The 17,713-nt window shown below is 43.3% G+C and overlaps 1 protein-coding gene across 2 annotated transcripts in view; it reads right to left on the bottom strand.

The window, feature by feature from the left end:
- TRIO (trio Rho guanine nucleotide exchange factor) overlaps positions 1 to 17,713 on the bottom strand; it is a 234,913-nt gene that overhangs the window by 99,431 nt on the left and 117,769 nt on the right. For both annotated transcript variants that reach the window (XM_040494140.1, XM_040494134.1), the window contains exons 21-28: positions 11,248 to 11,442; positions 11,034 to 11,149; positions 10,199 to 10,265; positions 9,478 to 9,587; positions 8,450 to 8,519; positions 7,723 to 7,812; positions 3,034 to 3,126; positions 490 to 601 (exon numbers count right to left, since the gene is read on the bottom strand). In XM_040494140.1, coding sequence (XP_040350074.1) covers positions 490 to 601; positions 3,034 to 3,126; positions 7,723 to 7,812; positions 8,450 to 8,519; positions 9,478 to 9,587; positions 10,199 to 10,265; positions 11,034 to 11,149; positions 11,248 to 11,442 — 853 coding nt within the window. The remainder of the gene's footprint in view (positions 1 to 489; positions 602 to 3,033; positions 3,127 to 7,722; positions 7,813 to 8,449; positions 8,520 to 9,477; positions 9,588 to 10,198; positions 10,266 to 11,033; positions 11,150 to 11,247; positions 11,443 to 17,713) is intronic.

Genomic DNA, 17,713 nt, shown 5'->3' with positions numbered 1-17,713 from the left:
TGCAACGATAACTTTTAATTTTATTTATCTGACTCTTCACCACATCGTACACTATGTTACACGCCACCACATTCAAAGCTCTCGTAAGTGATACAATGGATACAGATATGGGGAAACAACAAGCTTTTTGAAGGGTTTTTTATCATCACAGGGGACTGATCTTGCCTCCCTCCTACCCATCCATCCACGCGGACACCAGATTGCCTAAGGCAAGTGACACAAGGTGCTACTGGGGTTCCAAGTGCAGACAGGCTGTTCTCTAGTTAACGGTCAAGGACATGCTTTTAATGAGGTCGAAGTACTTTCCGTAATCCTTAAGGGAAGCAATGAAACCAGTTCTTCTCAAAAAGAAGGTACTCACGTCTAAACTCTTAACTCCCACCCAAGCATAGAGGCGCAAAGCCAAGACTTCCAGGGCGTGGGAAATCCACTTAGACCAGTGTCAGGAGGAAGTGCACGGACGCGCTGGGGACATGCAGAGCCCATTACCTTCCAGCATGCTGAGGTGCATGGCATCGTTGGCCCGCTTTGGCACACTAAGCATCACCTCGAGGCCGTCTTTTATCTCCCCTTTTCCTTCCTCACAGCAAGTGAGTAGCTCCTGTAAAAGACCAATACCGTCAACTAGCCAAACGCCGAAAGCTCTGCCAACAAGATCTTTGCAGCAAAGAGCATGAAAAATCCACGATTTTCAAGGTAACAGCGGAATGTGGTCAACTGGGCACATATTCGCATAGAAAATGAGTTACTGCCTCTTTACGCAACGAATGGAGGGGTCTGTCCTGCTCAAATCAGGATGCTTCTTCAGATCAGAGCAAACCAGATGCAGTCACCGTTTAAGATGAAACCGGTGTACAGATCAACTACCAAGCCTCAAAAATGACAAACAGAAACACGCAATTAGTACAGTAAAGCATCATCAGCTACTGGTTTTATCTGAAGGTCACGGCCGAGTCCAGCCAGGACTGCTATGCCTCCCGAGGCAGCCCAGTGTGATCTGAACTCCTTGGTGCTGTTAGTGCCACGCCCCATCTACCCTGGAGCTCCCAGGCCGTGAGTGAGAACACGAGCGGCAGCCGTGTCTACGTTAAATGCTGTCCCTCTGTGTGTAGGACGTTTGGAAAAGCGTGAATGATCTAATCACACTTGCCCGAGTGTGATTATGTTTCAGATCTACTTAGAGGAACATCTGCTGTTAAATGAATGCGAACAAGGACAATAAATCCACATTCTGGCAGGGTCCAAGACTCTTTCTTAACACAGTATGGTTATAATCAGTCAGTAATAGTAATCACAGCTTTCCGTGTCCTAGTGGCTGACCAAAGGCACAGGGCACCGCACTCAGCTTTGGTCCCACAGTGGACAGTTTTAGAGCAACTTGCACCAGACAAGCATGTTTACTCATGACCAGATGTTTTTTGCCTATTATTCTAAGCAGATTGGAAAAAAAAAAAAAAAAAAGTGCTTAAAAATGCTATATGGAGAAATTAACTTCACTGTCAAAAAACATTCGTTGGGGACCTCAACAGAGCTTATAATTATTCTCCTTAAAACCCCCGGGAAGAATAACGTGAGGCTTATAAATTAAAGCCTTATTTTAATAGTGATTAACTAGATGTGAGGTCACGGAGGAAGAGGTCTTTAGTGGAACCACATGCTAAAAACAAGATTCTTAAATGCTGAGGACACCAAAAGGTAAACCGCCTTTGCACAAATAAAAAGCAGTGAGCTGATGTGAATGTGAACGACTTAACCTCCTGACTTCTAGTTCACGTTTGTGGCAACCTCCTACTTCTGCTGAGGGTCATACAAGCACTTCATAGGATTCTGGTACAGAAATGCAGGAGTGCTTTCCCAATAGAAATACCCCATATGATACCATTTTCACAAAAGAATACAGCCATTTCTGTGTCTAGAGTTTTCTCATCAGCAAAGAGTTTCAGGATCTCATTACTCCATCTCTGAACTTCTTTTGTATCCAGGAAATTTACATACCACCTCCCTACTGCTGTGTGAGGCCAGCACCGGGGACATAGATGCTAATATACTGTTAGCAAGAGGAGTGGACAGTCGGTACGTTCTGATGCTTAATAACATTCTCCAGCCAAGGATACAGCAGGATAAACATCATCAGGTAGAGGTTGTAAATTATTATTCTTATAGTGAAGAAAATGTGCACTGATTTTTATATAATGCGTTCTGTGACAACCATCACAAATTCTAAGTTTCCTTTACTGTTCTACAATTAAGACTAGACATTAAATTATAAATGTGGCTTTTTTTTTTTGAGGTATAATTGACATGCAACATTATGCTAGTTTTAAGAGCACAACATAAGGATCTGATATTTGTATACACTGCTTAATGATCACAGGAAGTCTAGTTAATATCCGCCACCATACATAGTTACAGGATGACTTTAATTATCATCATTTATATTCAAGAAAAAGTAGAGGTCAGTTTGACTCAAATCTCGGGATCTGTGTGAACAACATGTTCTAGAAATATGTGTGTGCCATGTGACTAGACGTAAGAGGGAGAAAGCTGCCTGAGGGTGAAATTACCTGGGCTTCAGCCCCATTTGGGTCTCGAGCTGAGCCCAGACAACAGGGATCCAGTGATGATTCCGGGCACAGCCCTCACCCTCACAGGCTCGTTTCTACACCTGCAGACCAGCAGTGTTATGAGGTAAACCTAAAGTCTGCAAAGTACACAGCAAAGAGCGTGGTCCACAGCCAGCAAGCCACACGGGGACACAGATACCACGTTATCCAGGTTTGACAATCTTGCCTTCCTTCCTCAGTTTATGTTACGGACCAGACTCAGCAAAGCTCCAGTGCATAACAAGGAATATTCTCTCATTTACCTGTCACACTGAGAAACTGATCAGGGTAATAAATAGCAATGAATTAAAAAAATTAAGTGCCTTGGTGTTATTTAAAAAATTCAGGCTACTTTACATAAACAGAAAAACGCCAGATCAGTAATGTGCAATTCACAAAATTTTACATGCAGAAGATGCTTCATACATACTTTTAAAAGAAGCTGATACTTTGTTATTCGCTGAACCGGCTTAATAAGGTAAGAAGAGATGGAATTGGCTAATCCATGCCGCTGTTGTATTTCCTAAATTAAGAAGAAAATAGAGAGAGACGAACGTTACTGTAATGTTAATTATAGCATTTGAATTAGCATGAACTAAAAATGCACTTTTTACCTCCAAAATGAATATACACATATCACTGTTGTTGTATAAAGAAAAACAGAAATCACTGTTCTTTTAATACGCTGAACATGAGAACGGGTGATCACTTTGAACCAGAAGGTGGCGCATCCAATCTACATTGCTGGCTCTCCCGTGCAGATCTCAACTAGGCCAAGCCTACAACCTCTGCTCTGGGCCCGCGCTGGCCTCCAACTCCCCCGGGCCAGCCCAGGGCCACTCAGTCCAGACAGGAGGAGCTAGGGATGGGGATGGGGACAGGGTGCACCCTCTCCCACCGCAGCTCCTAAGCGTTTGCATTGGCGTTGCCTTGGCCAAGACCACGTCCCCGCCCCTGGCCTGACTCCCCTTCACTAACGAGTTCGTACACCATGGAGGATTCCCTCTACGCGCTCTCAGACTTTCCACGCCCACCAGCGGTGCTTGCATCATCTTTTGGCTCTTAACACTCTTCTCAGAAAATCTTCAAAAAAACCCCAGCACCACCAAAAAAAGGTTATCTCCTCACATTCTATGCTTCCAATGAGATTCAAACACCACTACACTCTTGTGTTCTCAATCTGCTTGTCACTTTGATTAAGCTCATGGGGACCCGTGCGTGCGTTGTGCCAGGATTCCTGTGAGCCGCTGCCGATGGAGTGCCGGGACAGCCACCAAGCGACTTGTCCCTCACATGCCACCCAGGTTCAAAACTTAGCAATTCTTCCTCTGCCTTCCTGATCACGAATGTAGTTTAAAACTTTCTCTTCAATTTGCAATTGTTCAAAAATGTGCAATTTATCATTTAATGATTATGATACACACATTCATAATTTCACATCTAAAACATTTTTCATATAGAATATAATGATCTCAAGTACAGGTCACTGAGTTCTGGCAAATGTCAACACACTTGCAAACAATTCCCAAACCAAGGTGCAGAACATTTCCAACATCACAGGAAGTTCTTCAGGTCCCTTTCTAACAAATTCCCCCACCCACACCCCACCACCACCAAGAGGCAACCCCTATTCTGATTACTATTGCCAGATTAGTTTTGCATATTCTAGAATTTCACACAAAAGGAACCACACAGAATGTACTCCTTCATATCTAGCTTCTCTCAGCCCATGTTTTGGAGATTAATCTATGCTACTTACGTATCAAGAATTTATCCTTTTATACAGTTGAGAAGTATCCCATTTCATGCATACCCAACATTTGAGAGATACTATAATGTCTTTTTAGTACCTTGTTTTAATAACGTTCAGAAATACATCTCTGATATTTCTGAACACCAATCTATTTTTGTTGACACCCTTAATACCTTATCATAGGATTATACTATTAAAAAATGACAAGAGAGGAATGAATACCCAATGGGTAAAAGATAGTCTATTCAATAAATGGTGCTGGCAAAACTGGACAGCAACATGCAAAAGAAAGAAATTGGACCACTTTCTAACATCACACACAAAAATAAATTCAAAATGGATTAAAGACCTAAATGTGAGACCTGAAACCATAAAAATCCTATAAGAGGGCACAAGCAATAATTTCTCAACATTGGCTATAGTAACTTCTTTCTAGATATGTCTCCTGAGACAAGGGAAATAAAAGCTAAAATAAGCCATTGGGACTACATCAAAATAAAAAGCTTCTGCACAGCAAAGGAAACAACCAACAAAACTAAAAGGCAACCTACTTAATGGGAGAAGATATTTACAAATGACATATCCGATAAAGGGTTAATATGCAAAATATACAAACACTGATATAATTCAACACCCAAAAACCAAATAATTCAATTAAAAAATGGGCAGAAGCTATGAATAAATATTACAAAGAAGACATACAGATGGCCAACAGACACTCGAAAGATGTTCAACATTGCTCATCATCAGGGAAATACAAATCAAAACCATAGTTATGACCTCACACCTGTCAGAATGACTAAAATAAAAAATACAAGACGCAACAGGTGTTAGAGAGGATGTGGAGGAAAAGAACTCTCCTGTGCTGCTTATGGGAATGCAAACTGGTACAGCCACTGTGGAAAGCAGAATGGAGGTTCTTCCAAAAGTTAAAAATAGATCTACTCTATGATCTAGGAATCACACTACTGGGTATTTACCAAAAAAATACCAAGACACTGATTCAAAGGGATACATGCACCCCTATGTTTACAGCAGCATAATCTACAAATTATGGAAGCAGCCAAGATGTGGTATGTAGGTGTGTGTGTACACACACACACACACACACACACACACACACACACACACGCAGGAATATTACTTAGCCATAAAAAAGAATGAAATCTTGTCATCTGCAATAACACGGATGGAGCTGGAGAGTATAATGCTAAGTGAAAAAGACAAATATCATATGATTTTCACTCATATGTGGAATTTAAGAAGCAAAACAAATGAACAAAGGAAAAGAGAGAGAGAAACCAAGAAACAGACTCTTAACTACAGAGAACAAATGATGGTTACCAGAATAGAGGGAGGTGGGGGGATGGGAGAGACGGGGAATGGGGATTAAAGAGTACACTATCATGATAAAAAAATTAAATTATTAAAAAGAATAAAGACATAAAGTTACAGAGAGAGAGGGAGGCAAACTATAAGAGACTCTTAAGGACCGAGAAGAAACTGAGGGTGGACGGGGGGTAGGGGAGAGGGGAAAGTGGGTGATGTCATGGAGGAGGGCACTTGCTGGCATGAGCACTGGGTGTTGTATGGAAACTAATCTGACAATATATTTAAAAAAATAATAAAAAAATAAAGACAAAAATGGCTACATGATCCAACTATTCTTCCAAAATACCTGACAAAGGTTTCATCCTGCTAAAACAACAGAGCTTCCTTTTTCTAAAAAGCTGTTAAGGGTATTAACAAAAACTTCTGTGCTTCTAAAATTTTACTTTGAATGGTGGGGGGCAAAGAAAGGGAGGATCTAGCTCACTGGTCAGTGGCATATCTAACACCATAATTTCTGCTTTGCCTTTGTATTAAGCTGTTTACATGCAATAACGTCCTTGCTGGGAAGGTGGGCACTTTGGGTTATCCACCACTCCATGCTAAGCACCTATGACCAGGCACATTGAGCTAAATGAGCCCTAAAAAGATGTGGGATCATGCTGGACAATGAATACTGAAGGCAAGTAATTTGTGAAATCCCCAAATCAGACAAGCATAATTTCTTTAAAGATGTTTTAAGGACAAAGGTTTTGGTTTTTGTTGTTGTTGTTGTTGTTGTTGTTTTTTAATGGCTTTGATTCCAAAGCCATTTGATTTGATTAAATGTGCCACATGCTCTCAGTGCTTAGGCCTTAAATGATTCTAACTCTGCACAGAGCCATGGTGTTGAGTTTCACCTGATGGCAAAGACCCAGGGTCATGTGAAAAACAGAAAAAAAAAGGCGGGGGGGGGGGGGGCGGACAGCACTGGGCTGGGAGCTGACTTTATATTTACAAAGGCAATGATGTATAATTGCTAGTCAGGAGAATGACAACTAAAACAAGGCCATCTACAGGGTTTCACCTCAAAGATGCAAGCTAAAATTTATTCTCATTTCCCAGACTTCCAGAGAAGGGCAGAGTATCACACATGGCAATGCCCCAGCGTAAAGACAGAAACAAATCTAATGTTCTCACAGCCTTGTGAGAAATTATACATAACATCAAAAAGTACTCCCATCTCTTAATCAAGATGTATTTGGCACACATTTAACTACATTCTGGAGACCCAAAAAGCATTCTGTAAATTATATCAATAAGGCTCTATCCTCTTTCGTACTAAATAACCTCCCTGCAATATCTCTCCAAAAAAGATGACCTACATCTACAATAATGGGAATATAATTAATAAGCCTCCCAATGGTCCTAGGGACAGTGTTATCTGTAAAAATTTTATGGGCAGGCTACTTTTGGAATCACATAAAAATGAGAAAAATAAATGACTAAAAAGGATTCAAAGATTCAAAGATAATTTTTGTTTCACAGAGAGTAAAAGAAGCCGAAAAGTTTGTACCTTCTGTATAACATGATATTACACCTAAAATTACTATAAATTGTAAGTAATGTCATATACACATGTACATGCTAAAATCTTGGATCTTTTTTTTTTTTTAATTTTTAATGTTTATTTTATTTTTGAGAGAGAGACAGAGCATGAGTGGGGGAGGGGCAGAGAGAGAGGGAGACACAGAATCCGAAGTAGGCTCCAGACTCTGAACTGTCAGCACAGAGCCCGATGCGGGGCTAGAACCCACGAATGGTGAGATCATGACCTGAGCTGAAGTCGGATGCTTAACTGACTGAACCACCCAGGATCTCCTAGAAGAATCTTTCAATAACAGAAGAATATATAACAATATCCCACCATAAATATGACAGATAAACAGGAAAATACCGTATCATCAAATAGATGAAAGTTAGGAGTGATGCTGCATCTTATGTATACCAAATACAACTTAGAAGATTTCACAGCTTCATCAGGAATCTATTACTTACATCAAAGTAGGACCCTGCATGCTCTAGTATCAGCTGAGTAGAATCCGGCTTATTTTTGCAATACGTGACATACATCTGAAACTTGTCTGCCTATAAACAACAACAACAACAAATTAGAATATCTCTTTCAAATGGCAGTACCTCAAAATATGATAAACTTTTATGCAGAAAAGAAGCTGTGGGGATAAAGGAAATTTAAGCTCTAAATAAAAGAAACCCTATTTTATATGGAAAGCTGTTAAAAATGAGAAACACATCCTATTGGTATACACACCTCCAGAAGCTTCCCTTGGCCCAGTAAGTCAGAGCTGGGCACACCCACTCTGTTCCAGTTGCCAGTGCAAACCCAGGCATCACATGTGGATGGCAGGGCACTACCACCAGGTGACTGTCTGGCTCTCCTCCCGACTGCACAACATCCCCCCTCCCACCTTGCCAACCTGGCCCCCCAGACATGGCTGCGCATTCATGTTGATCTACGCATTTCCAGGACCACATGCAGGACTGGCACACTAAATGTTCCATTTCAAACCATCACTATTGCCAATAAAAAGCTCCGTCCACGTTAATAACTAGTTGCAGAATGTAAGTCTTTGAGGCAAAGTCCATTTCTCCATAAGCAGACACTGTAGAAGATGATGACATAAGAGAAATGGACCACATTCCTTTCGAACTTCCTGCAAAGCCACCAAACAACCGTGAGAACAAGTAGCCGAGGTTTCATTACCCAAGTAACAAAGCAGTGTCCAACGTCTTCTGGCAACTGCTCATATTTTTCCAGCTCTTTCAGAAATATGCTGCAGAGAGTAAAAATGGTACTATATTATTAAGATGTCTTAAAACATTTAGTAGTGAGATAGATACGCCAGAAATCAGGCCAAGCATATCACTTCAATCAAATACAGTGAAACATCTGTGCCGTCTAGATTTTAAGGATTTAATAACCCATGTAGCTCTTAACTCGACTAAGTTATTGTGACTTTCAAACAGCTACTCAGTTTAGCCTTTAAACACTTTCTAATACAAACTTTAACCTAGCAGCTTTACTTTTGGGCAAGTGCTATGTTCACTAGCTGAGGATATAATTTAGGGATGTAAATGAACACTCAGAAGAACCCACTTAGATTTCAGTGTCTTGTGCTGGGCTGGGGGCAGGGGAGTGAGGGAGACCCCAGCATCTCTGGCTCTAGCAGTCTCTCTCCATAGGCTAGAGGGCTGTGCAGACGCTATCAAAAGGAGCTTCTGTTTCTTAAAAAACAAACAAACAAAAAAACCAAAAACCCAAAATAAAAACAACCTTAAAAATAAAGCCATGTGCCTCCTGTGGCCACTGGACAGTGTATTTTAGTTTGGTCAGACTACGCATCTGTTCTGTCCTCAGTGCCTTCTCCCCTCTTGTTCAGAAAGACCAAGGGGTGGCCAGCAGCCACACACAATTCTTCTTTCTTTTCATCCTAAGTAACAAATGTAGCAGCTGACGACATAGCTTGGGAGAAACAAGGGTTCCTCCAAAAACAGTTTTCCTAATCTCATTTCTATAGCAGGTAAGAACAAACATAAAGTCGAGTCTCTATCATGATAGGTTCAACAACGTCAGTCTTTTGGAAGAAAGCCTGATAGTCTTCATTCAAATTTCAACAAAATCACTGAAATGGATGCTTAACTCAGTTGGGAGCTTTCATTTCTTGTTAGGAAACTTCAGCACCATATCTAGATTTCAAGAGGAACCAGCTCCCCAGAGATAAAGCCACTCACTTATTGTGAAACTCATAGATTTCCTGCATGTTCCCGAAGATGACGAGCTCTCTGTTTACGATGCCGGCCGGGATCTCCTCCACCCCGCTGGTCATCTCCCACAGGTATGTCTGGCCGGGAGGGAAGCAGAGGGATTACACAAAAACCCCAGAGCACATGTCCAAGAAACGGCTGTTCCTGCCTCTAGAATACGTACCCAGAGCTCACGAATCACCGAAAATCGATCTGAAGTATGGAACCTTTCCCAAAACATGAAAAACTATTTTCCAGAAAAGCCCCCCCAGTTGCTGTGAGCCCTTCAGAGAAGTTCCTCGGGCTCCAGCTTGAGACTCTCCATTCCTGGTGTCAGACTTGGGAGCTAACCTCCCTGCTCTCTGAGGTACGACAACTATTCTTTAAACTACTGAGTATCAGTTGCGAATCATAATTAGAAGGCACATTTCTCTGAAGCTGCTGTAAAGTTCTGTACAAAGAGGATGGCAGCCAGGCCATCATGTGACGAGCGGAATGACGGGATTAGTGCTGTATCATCTCTGTGATGAGCAAAACATGGGCCTGGAAACTCACGGAAGGGTGGGAACAAGAAACAGGCTGCTTAAGCACACTGAAAATCTCGAGAACAACGGCAACAAGGGTGATTATTTTAAGAATTACCAACAGTCAGGGAGAAAACAGCGCGCTTAGACTGGATCTAAATAAACAAGCAAGAAAACTTACTTACATCCATACACTCCCGGAGGTCCCTCACGTAAGCCTTTTCAGTTTGAATTAGCTCCGCCATTATGAACCTTGAACACAGGAAGACCGGGAAGAGCTTAGTTCACAGTCAGGACACAGGCTTATCTGAACTATGTACTTTTATGGCTTATGAAATAATGAGAGTTTTCAAAGCAGTAGTCAGTAATGTGTTTGGGGAATTAAACCAAGAAGAGACAGAACAGTAACAGCACAAAGCCACCAATTCAAAGGGAAAACATTTTGTTGAGGTACACCAGCAGGTCACGTTTTCTCCATCAGCACCGCTGACACTTGGGGGCAGATAATGCTTTGCCGGGGGGCTGTCCTGTGAACTACAGGATGTTAGTGGGATCCCCGGTCTCCACCCCTGAGACGCCAATAGCATTGCCCCCTCCCATTTTGTGACAACCAGAAATGTCAACACACATGGCCAAGCATCCCCTGGGGGGTCACAACTGCCCCCAGCTGAGAACCGCTGGTTTAGGACAATCTTTGGAACGTCTGGTACAGTTTACTAATTGGCAATTTTGAAACATCTCCACGTGTTATTTTTTCTCCTTGGTACTACTAGTCATGACCTACTGATGACAAATGACACTACAACAATTTGTCAACCCCATACGAAATGGAGGCACAGGAACAAAAAAAAGACACGGCTTCTGAAGCAAGTGATAAGGGTACAGTGCACACAGTGAGTCTGAACATCACAAGGTATCATTGCCATCCGGTTTCAAAGCACACACAGCAGTGGGTTTGTCCAAGCGACATTTTCTTCACTTTTTCAATGAATCCCAGCAGGTTCTTAAAGACTGGCTTACTCTTTCCTGCGGGCCGACTTCCGTTTTTCTTCGTTAAGCTCATGAGCAGCATCGCGAAGCTTCACCTCTGACCCAGGGACACTGGCGGGGATTATGTCCAGCTGAAGACTTTTACTCTGTGGAGGAAGAGAGCCAATGAACTTGAGTTAATTAGATCCGGGGAGGACATGAGGAAGAACACCATGGTTTATTCTGTTTGCACAGAGCAATTTACCGATTTGTTGGAATCTGAAGAAATCCCCAGGGCTTTCTCCAAAGAGGTCCTGTACTTCTCCATCCGCAGAGAGAAATCCCTGTACCTCTTATCCACTGCAGTGACGCATTTTTTTATCTCTGCTGCATGGGCATGCCCTTTTTCACAAAAGCCATCAGCCAGCTGTATCAACAGCTTCACTCTCTCTTTGGTTTGCTGCGGAAACAACAACAGGAAAGTATTGTCAGGCAAATGAACTCAACTGCCAGGCCGGAGACACAGTGGCAACTTGCCTACAACCCTGAGCTCCCGACAGGGAAAAACTGCTGGTCAGAGAAATGTCCCCTGAAGCTCCAAGTCCACCAATTCACCCCCTGATCCCGGCCTGGCCGCTTCCCCACAGAGAATGGCATGTTTACGACTGCAAAAACCAACCCGAATCTAGCCCTTCTCTCGGCTTGGCTTCATCTGGTGGACGCCCGAGAGACACCTGCGGAAGGGATACGTGTGTCTCCCGTGGCCCCGTGGTCCCCACTGCTGCTCCCTGCCCGTTCATCCCCTGCGCCCACGGGGATGGAAGGCCTGCTGAGATCCTGGCAAAGGAACCCCCACACTGCAGACACTTGGTGAAATCCTTGAAGTGACTCTGCACTGCACATTCGGTTCTTTTTCAATTCCCGGTAGAAATGAAGGAAAGATCGCTAGCCAGAAATGATCTTTAGAGAAGCATATTAAATGCTCTTCACTGTTTTAGAACTCCCTCTCAAAAATTATTTCATTTGTACGTGTACTTAGAAAAAATACTTCAATTAAGTTAAACACAACCGCCTTGGTTTTCATACAGTTCAGGAGAACCACAAAACATTGGTTTAATATCTATGGCAGTAACGTCCCTCAAAACTGAGTTTTCAACACCTGTTTTCATCACATCCATTGGTTACTATAGCAAGGCTTCTTTCGACAGTCGCACTGGCATTTCAGGCGAGTACTGTTCCTCTCCCGGAAGGGAACCTGATTTTCTCCACTAACCTTTATCTAGGAAATCTTTACGACCAACACTCAGGAAGGTGACTTTAAAAATCCCCAAAAGGTGCACCGGAGAGCAGGGGCCTCAAAGTAAAACTCCCCAAAAGGATAAAGGTCAGGGCTCAAAACCTGGATAAATTTTCCTAGTTTACACAGAAGTGTGAGGCAGCATGTCCTCGGTGACCTGCAAAGGCAGCTGTAGAATCCTCGGGCTGCGCATGCACACCCCGGGCAACCTGCATCCAGCCCCGAGCTCCAGGCACACGCCCGGTCTGTGTTTCCTTGCACCATGGCCCCTCCTGCCTGGAATGCTACTCTGTGGCTCCCTCGTGTCTTTGCTCAACCAAAGGCCACCATCTCAATAGGCCCTCCCTGAGTCCCTTAAAAGTACAAGTCACCTTCCTGCCCCAACTATCCTCACTGGGCCTGCTCCACTCTCTCCCGGGACACGGGTCACCTGCCACAAGGATATAGTTGACTTACTACTGTTACCGTCTGCCACTATCTTATTAGAATGTAACCACCACAGGCCTGGGATATTTGGGGTTTTTTGCTTACTAATATCTTATTCACCTTTCGTGTGCCTGGCACATAGGAGACAGTCACCAAATATTTACTGACAATTAAGTTAACGTTAGATTTTACGGGAAAATAGGTATATGCTTGTACCTTTAACGGGGTATGGCAGTTACTCTTAACAGGCATTAATACTTAAAAAAAAAAAAAGGAAAACAGAACTCAGATATAATAATCTCCTGTGGAAAAAAAAGGTTATTGCAAAATTCTATAAAAGCTGTTTATTAGAAAAAGTCAGCAAAACTTAAAACACCCTGAAGTTTTTAGGACTTTCATCTGGTGTGGAAATGAGCTCAAGTAGAGTGAGCTAATCAACCAAACCATATGATCTATCAACACAACACCTTTCTGGATATGCTAAGATGAATTATAAACCAAAGACCTAAAAAGTCAAAGTTTCACAAGTGGAACCATAAATTCCAAAAGGGACTTAACTTAGAACCATTATTAAATTTTAATATCAAAGAGAATATGAGAAAGGCAGGACTGTTTAAAAACTGGGTTGCCTGGAGGCACCTGGGTGCCTCAGTTGGTTAAGCCTCTGACTCTTGGTTTCGGCTCAGGCCATAATCTCACGGTTCCTGGGACCCCTCATCGGGTTCTGTGCTGACAGCATGAAGCCTGCCTGGGGTTCTCTCTCTGCCCCTTCCCGGCTCTCTTTCATCTCAGAATAAATAAGTAAATAAACTTAAAACAACAAAAAAAAATTGGGTTGCCTGGATGAGGTTACACTGCTGGGTGCCAAGATACTAATGTGCCGAGAAGCACAGAGAAGGTGCATTGTGCCACCATGAAAGCATTTCTTCTCTTCCACCGTCCAAGCGCCACCGGTGAAAGGGTACTGCAAGTTATGTGTAGTGTCTCTTCAAGGAGTCAAGAAAACGGTTTCATATTTTAAGCACTGGGGTCATAGGAGTGAAGATAAAACAAAACAAAACAAAAAAACAATGCAGCTTGCCTACATTCAAAGAGAAAACAAAACACTGAAAAACTATAGGAAGATGTCTGCATAACACACGTCACAAAATAGATGAGTTGAATGCATGTCACGCCAATAGGCGGATGCTGTTTAGGACACTAGATGCAGCAGGAAGGTGGGCTAGAGACAAAGCCTGGTGGCTTACAAACTTCATTTAAACAAAAGACACCAGGGGCGCCTGGGTGGCGCAGTCGGTTAAGCGTCCGGCTTCAGCCAGGTCACGATCTCGCGGTCCGTGAGTTCGAGCCCCGCGTCGGGCTCTGGGCTGATGGCTCGGAGCCTGGAGCCTGTTTCCGATTCTGTGTCTCCCTCTCTCTGCCCCTCCCCTGTTCATGCTCTGTCTCTCTCTGTCCCAAAAATAAATAAACGTTGAAAAAAAATTTTTTTAAAATAAATAAATAAATAAACAAAAGACACCAATCAGGCAGTCAAGGCTTCTTGAAGATGTGTGGCCAAGCCTCTCCCTCAAAGATGGCAACCCTCCCCCCACCATGTCTGTTTGTCTTACTACTTCACAGTAGATGTATATATATTCACCCCAACTGGAAACTGCAGTCCATGAGCCCAGCACCCAGAGCAGTTCTGGCACACTGCAACAGCGTGATGAATAATGATGGGGTGAATGGCGTGACAAAAACTAAGGATGATGAATCTGCTAACTCACGAGCTTTCAATACATTTTTATTTTAACTGTTTTTTTTTTTTTAATGTTTATTATTTTGAGAGAGAGAGAGAGACAGAATACGATCAGGAGAGGGGCAGAGAGAGGGGGAGACAGAATCCGAAGCAGGCTCCAGGCTCTGAGCTGTCAGCACAGAGCCCGACACAGGGCTCGAACCCACGAAGCGTAAGATCATGACCTGAGTCGAAGTCAGACACTTAACCCATTGAGCCACCAAGCACTCCTAACTGGTATTTTTAAAATGCATGCATAGAAATCAAAACTTCAAAGGTAAAAAGGATACAAAGTGAAAAGTCTCCTTACTCCACCTTCCTATGAGGTGTCTCAATGATCAGCTTCATGTGTTACCATTCTAGACACATTTTATTATACAGAGGGGTGTATGTATGTATGTATGTATTTCTCTCTTTGTACCTAAATGCTTGTACACACAAGCCCTGCTCTGCACCCAGCATTTTTCGTTTAACAACTCTCAGAGATCCTTCACTATCGGAACACGAGCAGTACGCTTGTTTTAGGTTTCGAGCTGCACAAGATTTCTATGAGCTAATGTGCTCCCACTGAATGGACTTTCACGTCGTTTCCGTTCTTTTCCTAAGCCAGGAAAAAACTGCACGTGTCTGAGCGTGTGTAGCTAGTCTGTGTTTCAAGATGTGGGACGGCTGGGGCAGAAGGGATGTCCATCTGTGACACTGAGCGGTTAACGTGGTGACACATCCCCCCCATCCCCAGAGGTCGACTCCATTCACCAGCCCCCTCCAAGGTGCAGCCCCCCCCCCCATCCCCAGAGATCGACTCCATTTACCAGCTCTCCCCACCGCCAAGGTGCAGCCATAACCTTTTTGGTATCTGCCAATACCTGGGTGAAAACAGAACACAGTATACTTCTGATTTATAGTTTTATTTTAGGTAAATTTGATAATTTCATATATTTAAAAGCCATTTAGAATTCCTTTCCTGGGAGCCCTCTTTAATATCTCTTGTCCATTTTCTTGTTTACTCTTATTGATTTGTAAAAACTCTTTACAACTGAGAAATCAGCCCTCTGTGATAGGAATTGCGTATTTATCCTCCCTATTTGCTTTCTTTCACTTATGTTGGCCTACACTTTAGAAATTCATACATTTTTGTGTATGTGATTTTATCATTTTTTAGAGCTTTGGGTTTCGTGTCCCGTTATTTTTTCTAGTCATTTCAGGTTTTCATTGTTGATACATTTACCTTGCTATCAAGGTGGGATACGAATCCAACTTAGTTTTTCTCTAGAACGCTGCTCAACGCTATGAAAAAAAAAGCCTTTCTGCGTCTTTTTAAATCAAGTATTACAAAAGTTTTCATCCTTACTGTTCTTTCTAGAGATTGTTACAAAAATAGATTTTATTTCAAAAGCATACAAATATTATTAATTTGAACAACCTCAGCAGTGGGCAATCAGGGGTTTGTAGAAAAATAAAGGCAAACTGCATTCCTGAGTCCACATGTCAAAGAATCTTTACTCACCATGTTCTTAGGTAAGGAAAAACCCAGGGAGGATGCACATTCAAGGGTCTTAGATACTTTCTAGCAAATGAAGGCTTTTGGCGCTGGGGACAGTGGTGACCGGGATGCAGGAAGTGTGTGGGAGGAGGAGGAAAGTTCTGCGTCTCGGGCCGCAGGCCTCCCACTCCACTGCGCTTGTGGAAAAGTCACCTGGGAGCTTGTTTACAGACGCTCATCTTCAGGCCTCACTCCTAAACAGTCTAAGTCAGTAAGTCTCGAATAAGGACAGAAACTGGCTTTTAAGTAAACACGCATGACTTGGATACAGGTGGTGCCTGTGAAGCACTCTGAGAAATCATTCCATCGGGAGCTGCGAAGGAATCAAGCTGAGGCTTCATGGTGAGACAGTGACAAAAAGGCTTTACTTCCATTGCACTAAATGTGTTACAACACTGACCACTGTAACAACTAAACTGGAGGATGGTCACATCAAGAGCAACAGATTCTCTCCATGACACGGGTAAAGAGGTTTCTTAGAAGACACTATGAGGAGGGGCAGAAGGCGAGCAACAGATATCCCCAGGCATGAGCAGGCGTGGTCTGATGAAGAGAAAGGAAGCCAGAAACCCATGGGAATGAGATGCTAAGCGAAAAAGCGAGAGGTTTTCTTTTCCAAATCCACTAGTTCGTCTGGGCAAAACGGATCCAGCAGACCCAGTGAGAGAGACGGCAAGGTCAGGTGTTACACCGGTGATTTTAGATGCTTATTTTTACAAAACACAAGAGCCAAAACATGCCCCTGTTGCTCACTGTTTAATAACCACACCCCACATCTGAGGAGGAGGGAAATTCAGGAATAAAAATTCCCTTTGAACACACCCTACTGGTGGAACATGGCTGCCATGCGACTGCACTGCAGACAGTGAGGTTCACATGAGCTTCTGTGCGCACGGCACCCCCTGGAGTCGTGCGGCGACCAGGCTGTTTGGCTGTGCAAATGGTCTGCAGAATGCAGCGTTAATGGAAATTCAGCTTAGTGAAGAGGAACAAATCTTAAATCTATCTCTGAGTGGCATCTTAGGCATTTTCTTAACACCTTTATAATCAAAGGCTATTCAAAAAAAACAAATTTGTAACGCGCACAACTGTAATTTATCCTCCCACTGTTAACAGGAACGAGAACTACACAGCCAAGGGTGTGCTGTATCTCGGAGAAGCAAAAGACATGATGCTTACCTGCAGAGGCAGGCAGGCCAGCTCTCCTCAAATGAGTGGGTGGGCGCCTTCCTCTGGGTGCCCACGGCCCCCACAGTGGGTGCAGCTGTCACCGCCAGACTGCCTGAGCCCTGCCCACCCCCAAATGCTCATGGTGTCCCCACCCAGTGCCAGGTCTCACCGAGCCCCGCAGTGGTCAGTCTGCCTGCAGCCACCCTGGACCGTGAGCTCCTCCAGAGCAGGGAACAAGGGTTCCCAGAGCCCAGCGGCCCGAGGGTGAAGGGAAGGAAATCAATTTACAGCTTGTGGGTGGGCGGGAGCAGAGGGCAGTGAAGAATACCAGGAGTCAGAAATGGTTACAGAAAACATAAAGAAGTACAACTAAACATAATACAAAATAGCTGTTGTCACTCTCAAGGATTTAAAAATTCCCATTGATGGTTTCCACCGCTACCTAAAGGGCCACACAAGAAAATCCCGTTTTACTTATACATGAATACTTCTTTTTAGCCAAACTACTATCCAGCTAG

The sequence above is a fragment of the Herpailurus yagouaroundi genome, unplaced genomic scaffold (assembly GCF_014898765.1).
Source record: "Herpailurus yagouaroundi ecotype Mexico unplaced genomic scaffold, PumYag 29, whole genome shotgun sequence".
Lineage (NCBI taxonomy): Eukaryota > Metazoa > Chordata > Mammalia > Carnivora > Felidae > Herpailurus > Herpailurus yagouaroundi.
This window is presented reverse-complemented; position numbering and strand designations above follow the sequence as displayed.